The sequence below is a fragment of the Rhinoraja longicauda genome, chromosome 21 (genome assembly GCF_053455715.1).
Source record: "Rhinoraja longicauda isolate Sanriku21f chromosome 21, sRhiLon1.1, whole genome shotgun sequence".
Taxonomy (NCBI): domain Eukaryota; kingdom Metazoa; phylum Chordata; class Chondrichthyes; order Rajiformes; family Arhynchobatidae; genus Rhinoraja; species Rhinoraja longicauda.
The window spans coordinates 33,089,780-33,102,232 of NC_135973.1; the positions used below are offsets into that span (position 1 = coordinate 33,089,780).

The 12,453-nt window shown below is 42.7% G+C and overlaps 1 protein-coding gene across 1 annotated transcript in view; it reads left to right on the forward strand.

Moving 5' to 3' along the window:
• The window catches only part of dnah3 (dynein axonemal heavy chain 3), a 174,413-nt gene that overhangs the window by 149,305 nt on the left and 12,655 nt on the right, over positions 1–12,453 (forward strand). Inside the window, exons 53-58 of the mRNA XM_078418267.1 lie at positions 1,074–3,212; positions 3,685–3,910; positions 6,901–7,145; positions 7,401–7,517; positions 7,662–7,819; positions 11,191–11,358. Coding sequence (XP_078274393.1) covers positions 1,074–3,212; positions 3,685–3,910; positions 6,901–7,145; positions 7,401–7,517; positions 7,662–7,819; positions 11,191–11,358 — 3,053 coding nt within the window. The remainder of the gene's footprint in view (positions 1–1,073; positions 3,213–3,684; positions 3,911–6,900; positions 7,146–7,400; positions 7,518–7,661; positions 7,820–11,190; positions 11,359–12,453) is intronic.

The window sequence follows — 12,453 nt, forward strand, 5'->3', positions numbered from 1 at the left end:
GATGTGGCCAGTAGTGGGATCCCGTTGTAGGTGATGGAAATGTTGGAGGATAATTTGTTGTATACACTGGCTGATGGGGTGGAAAGGTGAGGACAAGGGGGACTCTCTCCTTGTTACGAATGGGGGGAGGGGGAGCAAGAGTGGAGCTGCGGGATATAGAGGCCCTAGTGAGAGCCTCATCAGTAATGGAAGAGGGGAAGCCCCAATTCCTAGAGAATGAGGACATCTCTGATGCCCTAGTGTGAAACACCTCATCCTGGGCGCAGATGTGGCGTAGATGGAGGAATTGGGAGTAGGGGATAGACTTTTTGCAGGAGACAGGGTGGGAAGAAGTGTAGTCCAGATAGCTGTGGGAGTCAGTAGGTTTGTAGTAGATGTCAGTCACTGGTCTGTCTCCTGTGATGGAGATGGTGAGATCCAGAAACGGGAGGGAGATGTCGGAGATGGTCCAAGTATATCTAAGAGCAGGATGGAAATTAGTGGTGAAATGTATGGTCAGTGAGTTCTGCATGGGTACAAGAGGTAGCACCAATGCAGTTGTCAATGTAGCGGAGGTAGAGTTCGGGGTTGGGGCCAATGTACGTCTGGAACAGGGATTGTTCGACGTACCCAACAAAGAGGCAGGCATAGCTAGGGCCCATGCAAGTGTTCATAGCTACACCTCTGGTTTGGAGGAAGTGGGAGGAGTCAAAGGATAAGTTGTTGTAGATGTATGTAGATGGGTTGGTGAGTAAGTTTGTTTCATGACCAAAATTGAAGGAATAGACAGTGAGGCAAGTAGTTGAGACAGATATAATAACAATATTTAAAAGAGAGAAAGGAGCGAAAGAATAGAGAATCACAGCTAGGTTAGTCTGATGAAGGGAAAATCATTGTTTCACAAATGATTTCCTCAAATGTTTGAGGACATATTCAGAAACATCCAAAAACATTGACTGCTTGCATAAAATGCCCTTTTATTACTACATGTTCTTGCACTAATGATCCTGAATAATAAGCATTATTACACCAGGGAATGACACAAAAATATTTGAATGTATGAATTTTATGTCTTTGTATTCCTTTTTACACAGGCAAAATGATTGAGGATTATTGGGGTCCATCAAAGAAGGTTCTTGGAGATCTTAAATTCCTTGAAAGCCTGAAGACCTATGACAAGGACAACATTCCCCCTATGGTCATGAAAAGAATCAGAGAAAGGTTTATTGAGCACCCAGATTTTCAACCATCAGTGATTAGAAATGTGTCCTCTGCCTGTGAAGGATTGTGCAAATGGGTTAGAGCCATGGAAGTGTATGAACGTGTGATTAAGGTGGTTGGACCAAAACGCGAAAAGCTGAGGATAGCTGAAGGAGAATTTGCAGTCCAAATGGAAATGTTGAATGTTAAACGAGATGAGTTGAAAGCTTTGGAGGACAAACTCCAAGCATTGAATGACGAATTTGACATTATGAATAACAAAAAGAAGGATTTAGAAGATAACATCGAACTCTGCTCACAAAAGCTTGTGCGCGCTGAGAAGCTGATAGGAGGACTTGGTGGAGAGAAGGATAGATGGACGGAAGCTGCTCGGCTGTTGGGAATAAGATACATAGATCTAACTGGGGATGTGCTTCTGTCATCAGGCACTGTAGCTTATTTAGGGTCTTTCACAGTTGATTTTCGTGTGGAGTGCCAAACTGAATGGCAGATCTTATGTAAAGAAAAGAGGATCCCTTGTTCAGACAACTTTTCCCTTAGCAACACATTAGGAGATCCAGTAAAAATTCGTGCTTGGCAGATTGCAGGCCTGCCTGTTGATGCTTTCTCCATTGATAACGGGATAATTACATCCAACTCAAGAAGGTGGTCCTTAATGATTGACCCTCAAGGTCAGGCAAACAAATGGATCAAAAATATGGAGAAAAGCAACAGACTTGGAGTTATAAAATTAACTGACTCTAATTATGTAAGGATTTTAGAAAATTCCATCCAGTTTGGCACCCCACTATTGTTAGAAAATATTGGTGAAGAGTTGGATCCAATGCTCGAACCAGTACTGCTGAAACAAACATTTAAACAGCAGGGGGTGGAGGTCATGAAAGTAGGGGAAAATATAATTGAGTACTCACATGATTTCAAATTCTATATGACCACACGTTTGAGAAACCCACACTATCTCCCAGAAGTAGCAGTGAAAGTTTGTCTTTTAAACTTCATGATTACACCTCTGGGCCTGGAAGATCAATTGTTGGGAATTGTTGCTGCCAAAGAAAAGCCTGAGTTGGAAGAAAAGAAGAACATGTTGATCTTGGAGAGTGCGCAAAACAAGAAACAGCTTAAGGAGATAGAAGACAAAATCCTTGAAGTTTTGTCATCAGAGGGAAATATTCTAGAAGATGAAACAGCCATTAAGGTCCTATCTTCTTCTAAACAGCTTTCAGAAGAGATAACTGAAAAGCAGTATATTGCAAGTGCAACAGAGAAAGAAATAGACATCACACGAATGGGTTACAAACCTGTTGCCGAGCATTCATCTATTATATTCTTCTGCATCTCCGACTTAGCTCACATTGAGCCAATGTATCAGAACTCATTAAATTGGTTCATTAATTTGTACGTACAAGCTATTGCAAATAGTAAAAAGAGTGATGATGTGACCAAAAGAATTTTGGCTATTAAAGAAAACTTCACCTTCAGTATCTATAACAATGTTTGTCGTTCTCTTTTTGAGAAGGACAAGCTGCTTTTTTCGCTGCTTCTTAATGTGGGACTCATGAAAGGCAAAGGAGAAGTCAATGAAGATATCTGGCGATTTTTACTAACTGGCGGTGTGGCCCTTGAGAATCCATATTACAATCCGGCTTCGGAATGGTTGTCAGACAAAAACTGGGCCGAGATTGTCCGGGCATCAAATCTGCCAGAGCTGCAAGGTTTGATGGATCACGTGATTGAAAACATCCCAAAGTGGAAAATCATTTATGATTCAGCAAAGCCTCATAAAGAGGTACTTCCTGATCAGTGGAATTCACTGAGCGGAATGTGTCATTTGATTATTATTAGATGCTTCCGACCAGACAAAATCATTCCAGCAGTGCAAGACTTCATTACGAGTATAATGGGAAAAACATTTATTGAACCTCCAACATTTGATCTTGCTGGCAGTTACAGTGATTCCCATTGCTGTGCACCTTTGATATTTATTCTCTCACCTGGAGCCGACCCTATGGCAGGTAAACTGATCAGTTGAACCTTCAGCTCATTGTTGTATTTTGCAGAAAACAAGGATTTAAAAAAATAATTTAGCCTTTTGATCTCATCAATGAATATTGTCTTTCTACCACTATGTAATTTGAACATTGTTACAGCAAACTATATATCTTTGCTAATGGAACAATATCTCAGAAATGCTGAAAACATTTGATGTTGCATCATCTTGTTTTTCATTGTGCAAATAATGCTGATGCAAGAAGTCGCATTTATATTTGATTATTTTTGTTTAAATTGTAACTTTCCTATTTTGGAATTTTAATGTTTCTTCCACCGGAAGGCTTGCCCTTCCTTCCATTGATACAGTTTGTCTAGATGATACGTTTATCTGCTGTACAACTGGAAAAAATACCTCAGACTTTTACCATGTGAAAAGTCCAAGCAGTATAAGTTATGGCTGTGTGTATTTACCAATGCTTTATTCCCTGCTCACAGGCTTGCTGAAGTTTGCAGATGACATTGGCATGGGTGGAGAAAGCACTCAAACAATCTCGCTTGGCCAGGGCCAGGGACCAATTGCAGCAGAAATGATAGAAGGTGCACTTGTCTCTGGAACCTGGGTTGTACTACAGAACTGCCATCTTGCAACCAGTTGGATGCCTGCTCTGGAGAAGATATGTGAGGAAGTTATAGTACCAGAGAACACAAACAAAAGCTTCAGGTCCAAATATTCCTATTTCTATTGAATGCACTTTATTACAAAAGACCAAGTGGACCCATTGGGCCCAAACCTCTCCTGCATTGGTGCAGCACCCTCTCCTACCCCTTCTCTCCCTCCTCCCCCTCCTTCCTCCCCTCCCCCTCCTCCCTCCCCCCTCCCCTCCTCCCCTCCCTCCTCCCCCTCCCCTCCCTTCCCCTCCCCCCCCTCCTTCCACCCCCTCCCCTTCCCATCCCCTTCCCCTCCCCCCTTCCCTTCACCCCACTCCATCCCCCTCAACCCCCATTATCGTTCCTCCTCGACCCCTCTCCCTCCCTCTCTCCCTAGGAGATAGATTTAAACTTTAAAATGTGAATAACTTTTAAAAGAAAACACCGATTTCAAAGAAACTTCTTCCATTAGCACCAAAGGGACGACGGTGAGTAAGGTGGGCCTAAAATTGTCGCTCTATCATGTACAGTTTTGGCTGTAGTTCAGGAACAAACAAACAAGAATTTTAGTATATAGATAGATAATTAGTTTTGTAAATGTAAAAAAACATGACAAAATCTGTAATCTGTCAACCAAATTATTATTTTTACAGAAAGGTGTTGAATTTATTTTTTATCTTCTTGGTAACCTGGAGCACCCAATTTTGGAATGGTTGGGATGAAGTTCACAAAGGTGAACTGCAAGGAGAAACTGACATACAGCAAGGTTGACCAACAGTGTGATTATTAAAAAGAAATGAATCGAAGATTACAGAGTTGTACCAAACTGAAGAAATAGAGAAAAAAATACATCGTACAGCATAGAAACAGTCTCTTTAGCCAAGCATATCCATGCTAAGATATCCCATCTCAGCTAGTTCCATTTACCCAGGTTTGGCCTATATCCCTCCAAATCTTTCTTATCCATGTATCTGTTCAAATGTCTTTTAAAAGTAATTCTTGTACTTGCTTCTGACAGCTCGTTCCGTATACCCACCACCCTCCCTGTGAAAAAGTTGCTCCTCAGGCTCCTATTAAACCTTTCACCTCTCAGCTAAAACCTGTGTCCCCTAGTACATGAATCCCACACCCCGGGAAAAAGATTGTGTATTCACCCTATCTCTTCCCCTCATGATTTTACACATCTCTAAATTCATCTTCTGCCTCTTGCACTCTCTTCCACTCAGAACAGTATATTTATTCCTGTTTCTGTTGACTATTTGGGGGTATATAGTCCAATTCCAACATCCCAAACTGGTACTCTGAATGTCATCCATACAGCCTCACTGGATGATCTTTTAGGAATATAATTTTGGACTACTGCCATGATGTTCTCCTTAATCTACAAAGCAAACCCCCCTCCACTTTTACTCCCATCTCTATCTTGTCTGTAGGATCTGAACCCTGAAACATCAGGCTGCCAGTGCTGTCCCTCCCTTAACCAGGTTTGCGTAACATCCCAGTAGCACATCTACGCCCTGAGCTCATCCTCCTTACCTGCTAGACCTCTAGCATTGAAATAAATGCAATTTAATGCAACTGTCTTTCCTCGCTCCCTGCTGTGTTCCTGCCTATCCTGTAGACTGAATTATCTGTCATTGCCTTTTTTACTGACTTCCAGCCTTTCACCTGCCTCACTCCTACATTGGACCCCATTTCCTCCTGCCAATCTGGTCTAAAAGCCCCCCCTCGTGTAGCATGAGGAAACATGGCTGCCAGGATATTGGTCCCCCTCCAGTTCAGGTGCAACCCATCCCTATTATCTAGATCACCTCTGCCTAGAAAAGATTCCAATGGCTCAAAAATCTGAAATCCATGCAATTTCTCAGCCATGCATTCACTTCCCTGTCTTCCTCGCTAACATGTGGCACTGGGAGTAATCGGGAGATCACAGCTTTGAGGTCCTGCTTTTTAACGTTCTGCCTGACTCATGATATTCACTCTGCAGGACCTCATCCCATTTTCTACCTCTGGCATTTCTGCCAGTGTGCCGATTCCCTGACTGATGAAGGCCAATGTACCAAAAGTCTTCTTCACCACCCTATCGACCTGTGTTGCCATCTTTGAGGGGAAATTGAGCAATTGCATTTAGAAAATTGCAGATTACAGGACAAAATGTGAGAAGATTTAAAATTATTCATGGGGATGATGTGGGAAACAGAAGCTGCAGATGAGAATGGCTGTACAACAACGACAGGATCTAATGTCACTTTGCAGTGATCTATTTGCTCAATCTTTCAGATCCAAGGAAGCACTTACACAGTTCTTTTTGAAATACGTGTGTAAATAATATCCTCTTTGGATCGTTCACCTTGTTGTGGTGAAGAGGCTTGCGTTCCCCCATGATTCCCAGAGCGATGCCGTGGGAAGCACTAGCTTCTGGTAGGGCCACCCATGGCGGTAAGGTCGAGGATGAGGGTCCAGACTAAGGACGATTGAACCTACAAGACCTCAACTGCGGACCAGTCAGGCAAAGTTATCTTGAACTCAACGTCTGTGAAGGCGGATGAAGGCTGCAACAGATCTATCAGCTCCAATCGTCTTTGTTCCCTTGCCATTGGAATTAGTTGATTGATTTTTGAAGGACCGTGTGCTTCTTGGAGTGCAACATCAAGTACATGTTACACAAACACACGCACAGGCGTCTTCGTTCTTCGGAACGTAGACCATCATCCTCGACCTCGAGGGATAGCCACGACGATGTAAATAATATATTGGAACAGTTTCTTTCGTTGGAATGGAATTATAAATGTGCTGAAACACATCCTTGTAATATTTTCATATGTCATGCACAGAACAACTATGATCTAACTGAAATGTAAAAATAGATTGAAAGGCTAAATCATTAATTTAACTATGCCCACTGTTAATTGCATTGTCCTTGGGATTTTAGATTCGCTTACATGTCAGGGAAATGTAAACGCAAAAGATGCATCACAGATATTTTTAGCATGTGAATTCTGGCCAAAGCATTTTATGATATTGTTATCTGATTGTACCAACTAAACTAAGTTGTAATTACAGGTTGTGGCTGACCAGCTACCCATCGGACAAGTTTCCTGTCAGTATTCTCCAGAATGGGGTGAAGATGACAAATGAACCACCGAAGGGTCTCAGGGCAAATATGCTACGTTCTTATCTCAATGACCCAATCTCAGATACTGCCTTCTTCACCAGTTGTAACAAACCTGAAATCTGGCAAAAACTCCTCTTTGGCCTTTGCTTCTTTCATGCTTTAGTGCAGGAGAGGAGGAACTTTGGTCCTTTGGGTGAGTCTCCAGTATTACAGAAATGGTTCAAAACATTTTTTATGGGCTAATTACTGCACAGTTTTGAAAAATAATTGTGACAAATGTCTTTTTCCATGTGATGGCTCTATTTAATATTTTCGAGCTAGTAAATTTTATTTTCCATGTAACTTTCAAATCAAAAATAAAACATTTATTATATACTGCAATAATTAAGATGTTAGAATATACTTCATTATTATAAATATTTAGCCGCTTGTAATGTATTCTTTATAGGTTGGAATATCCCTTATGAATTTAATGAGTCTGATCTGAGAATAAGCACAAGACAGATCCAAATGTTTCTGAATGAATATGAAGAGGTACCACTAGAGGCTCTTACATATTTAACAGGCAAGTGACTGCATCAATTATTATTTTTCTTCATTGACAGTAATTTAACTATCAGCATCATCATTTTAATGGATTTTTCTTTGATGTGATGTTAATGCTGTTCTTCAAATTAAATCAAAACTTGATCTTTCTTAATCCATAAAGGTGAATGTAATTATGGTGGTAGAGTTACAGATGACAAAGACAGGCGGCTACTTTTGTCTCTTCTATCGATTGTGTACAATGATGACGTAATACACAAAGACCAATATAAACTTGCGCTTGGTGAAGAATATTTTGTCCCGTTGCATGGTCCCTATCAGGTATGTTAACAATTAAAATTACAAGGTAAGAACATTCTTCCTATAAACATGAGGCAAAGCCAGAAATGTGTGCTGACTAACATAATTTATAATACAGAATAACAATTATTCTATATAACATAATCTGGTAGAATTACAACCGCCTTTCTCCAAGCAGTATTAGGCAGTAGAGAATGTGATTTGGTATCTGTTTTTTTTAAACTAATGCTACTGTGAATCACAGTAAAGTGATGTTGCTGTGTTAAAGACACTATGTAAATGAAAATGTAAGATCTCAGGTATCACAAAATGCTGGAGTAACTCAGCAGGTCAGGCAGCATCTAGGAGAGAGGGAATGGGTGACGTTTTGGGTCGAGACCGTTCTTCGGACTGATGTCAGGGGCGCGGGACAAAGAAAGGATATAGGTGGAGACAGGAAGACAGTGGGAGAACTGGGAAGGGGGAGGGGAAGAGCTGTCCCTTTACCTGTCCCATTACCTCCCCCCTCAACTCCATCCAAGGACCCAAACAGTTTTTCCAGGTGAGACAGAGGTTCTCTACATCGGCGAGACCAAACGCAGGATCGGCGATCGTTTCGCTCAACACCTTCGCTCAGTCCGCCTTAACCAACCTGATCTCCCGGTGGCTGAGCACTTCAACTCCCCCTCCCACTCCCAATCTGACCTTTCTGTCATGGGCCTCCTCCAGTGCCATAGTGAGGGCCACCGGAAATTGGAGGAACAGCACCTCATATTTCGCTTGGGCAGCTTGCAGCCCAGGGTATGAACATTGACTTCTCCAACTTTAGATAGTTCCTCTGTCCCTCTCTTCCCCTCCCCTTCCCAGTTCTCCCACTGTCTTCCTGTCTCCACCTATATCCTTTCTTTGTCCCGCCCCCGACATCAGTCTGAAGAAGGGTCTCGACCCGAAACGTCACCCATTCCCTCTCTCCTCGATGCTGCCTGACCTGCTGAGTTACTCCAGCATTTTGTGATACCTTCGATTTGTACCAGCACCTGCACTTATTTTCCTACACATGTAAGATCTCAGGATCAGCAAAACACCTACATTCTCAGGTGTAGCTAATACACAACTTCTCCAGCTCCAAGATTGATACTTTTAAAGCTACAAATAAATAAATTGTTTGGGAAATTTGTTAAAAATAAAATCTAGAGATGTGATCTGCAGCATACAATTATTATTTTCCACCATATGGTCAAATTGATCTACTGCAGTTTTTTTTTTAAACTCGAAGATTGCAAGTTTTGAGTGACACTGTTCAGTTCTCATTTTGGGTACTCTGAAGGGAAATTTGTACTTTATTTTGATTATGATAATGGTTGTGGATCATCCTTTTTCTTTATTTTATATTTCATGTTTGTTTATGACAGAGGGAGAGGCTACTTGGTCCATTGACTCCACGCCAGCCATTCTTAGATCTTTTCTTCAGTCCTATTTATTTCCCTGTAACCCATTCTCCCTCACTTGCCCCTCACATTTCAACTTCTCCCTAATTCTCCTGCCATCTACCCGCATCGCAAACAATTCACAGAGGCCAGTGCACCTGCATCCTCCGGGTGCTTTGATTTCCTTCCACCTCCCAAATGAGTAAACCATTGTGGTTGTAGGGAAAATTTAGAAATCAAATAGTGTGGTGTCAGGGATGGCGCTGGGTTCGGCACTGACCACACAAACACTCGCAGTAAGGGTGAACTCTCGTATATTTTTTATTCTCAGTGGGAAGAAAGTCCAGGACCATATGGGGCTTGTCCCTCACCATCAGGGCTCATGTGCAGTGGTGCTGCCGATCTCAGGCTTGTCACGGCAGATCAGTCTTGGTCTCGAAGGAGGAGGTGAAGCATTCTCAGGCTTCTCCCTGCAGTTCACTCTTGCCAACAGTGGGTGGTCTGGTGGTCTCGGGCATATCCTCAGCTTTGGACTTGAAAAGGCAGAGCTGGCGGCCTCTGGATTCCCTATCTCCATACGCAGCTTTACTTTTTGGACCCTACTTTTCCCTAAGTCATTCTCGTCCTCTTATGTATTTATAACCGGACTTTTTGTTTAATTTAGAGATACAGCGCGGAAACAGGCCCTTCGGCCCACTGAGTCCGCACTGACCAGCGATCCCCACACACTTACACTACCTTACACACACTAGGGACAATTTTACATTTATACCAAGCCATTTAGCCTACAAACTTGTACATCTTTGGAGTGTGGGAGGAAACCGAAGATCCTGGAGAAAACCCACGGGGTCACGGGGAGAACGTATAGGCAAGCACCCGTAATCAGGATCGAACCCGGGCCTCTGGTGCTGTAAGGCAGTAACTCTACCGCTGCGCCACCGTGCCGCCATTATCTTTTTATTTTACTCACTAATTCCTTTACCATCTTTTTGCCTACCATCTTGATTTCCCTCCTACACTTTCTACACTCTTTCAGGCTTTCTCATGCACCAAGTTCTCAGGATCTGCGTCACCTTTTGCCTTATTCTACCTTCTGTGCATCTCATCATCTGGAGAGCGCAAGCATTTTCTTTGTGATCTCATTTACCTTGGATCACTTGAATTTGCATCTTTAATTTCTATTGTAAGAAAATAACTGCAGATGCTGGTACAAATCGAAGGTATTTATTTCACAAATTGCTGGAATAACTTAGCAGGTCAGGCAGCATCTCAGGAGAGAAGGAATGGGTGACGTTTCGGGTCGAGACCCTTCTTCAGACTGATTTCTATTTTTATTTCTATTTATTTTTCAATTCTATTTCCCTGAGCCTGATTTCTCTTTAAATCTCCAAAAGTCCAAGAAATTAGAAATATAAAGATGGTGTGAATATTCAAAAAGCTGTTTCATTTGCATTCGCATCAGGCAGGAAGACCCTGCAGCGATTGGTCAGGACAGCAGAGAACATCGTCGGGGAGCCTCTCCCATCCATTCTAGACATTTTCAACAAAAGATGCCTCCGAAAAGCCTCCAGCATTATAAAGGGCTCCTCCTACCCCCCCCCCCATGGACTCTTTGCCCCTCTGCCGTCCGGCATGAGGTACATCAAGACCAGCACCACCAGGAGGTGCAACACCTTCTTCCCCCTGGCTGTTAGAATGATGAACACCCTGCTGCCCCCCAACGCGCACACACACACCTCAGCTAAAACACACACACGCACACTGGCACCTTGCATCAATATCAACCACTATGCACCTTGCAACTCGGCCCCATGAGGAACGACACTTCATTCAAATGTAGACTTATATGTTCGAATGACAAATAAATTATTATTATTATTATTATTATTATTATTATTTACTGCGGGATTTATTTTAATTGGTTTTTTTTAACGCTGACACGTACTTCTACCTGAATGTTTAATGTGTTTTATTTTTGACATTTAGTCTTACATCGATTACCTGCGAAATCTACCAGCTGTCGCTCACCCAGAGATCTTTGGACTTCATGAAAATGCTGATATCACGAAAGATAACCAGGAGACTAACCAGCTATTTGTTGGGGTACTGTTGACTCTTCCCAGGCAGTCTGGAGGTGGTGGAAAATCTCCTCAAGTAAGATGAACAATTGAGAGGGATGATGATTATGTAGTAAAAAATTGATGTTTTTACTTAACTGCAAACCCACATAATATTTTAAAAATATAGAACGTTGCCATCTTAAGTTGAAACATATACCGATCAGCCAAAACATTATGACCACTGACAGGTAAAGTGAATAACATTGATTATCTTGTTACAATGGCACCTGCCAAGGGGTGGGATATATGAGGTTGCAAGTGAACAGTCAGTTCTTGAAGTTGATGTGTTGGATGCAGGAGAAATGGGCAGGAGTAAAGGCCTGAGTGACTTTGACAAGGGCCAAATTGTTATGGCCAGACGACTGGGTCAGAGCATCTCTGAAACGGCAAGGCTTGTGGGGTGCTCCCGGTCAGCAGTGGTGAGTACCGACTGACAGTGGTCCGAGGAGGGACAAACCACAAACCGGCGACAGTACGTTGGACACCCAAGGCTCATTGATGTGCAAGGGCAACGAAGGCTATCCCATCTGGTCCGAACCGACTGTGGGAAGACGACAAGCCAGTGGAGGGAGTGTGATGCTCTGGGCAATGTTCTGCTGGGAAACCCTGGGTCCGGCCATTCATGTGAAAGTCAATTTGACATGTGTCACCTACCTAAACATCGTTGCAGACCAGGTACACCCCTTCATGGCAATGGTATTCCCTGATGGTAGTGGCCTCTTTCAGCAGGATAATGCGCCCTGCCACACTGCACACATTGTTCGGGAATGGTTTGAGGAACATGATGAAGTGTTCACGGTGTTGCCCTGGCCTCCAAGTTCTCCAGATATCAATCCGATTGAGAATCCGTGGGATGTGCTGGATCGACAAGTCCGATCTACGGTGGCTCCACCTCGCAACTTACAGGACTTTAAGGATTTGCTGCTAATGATTTGGTGCCAGATACCACAGGACACCTTCAGGGGTCTTGTAGAGTCCATACCTCGGCGGGTCGGCGCTGTTTTGGTGGCACACGGAGGACCAACAGCATATTTGGCAGGTGGTCATAATGTTTTGGCTGATCAGTGTATAAACACTGCTGTAATTTCTACATAGTGAAACCAAAATGTATACAAATTGCCTTTATTAA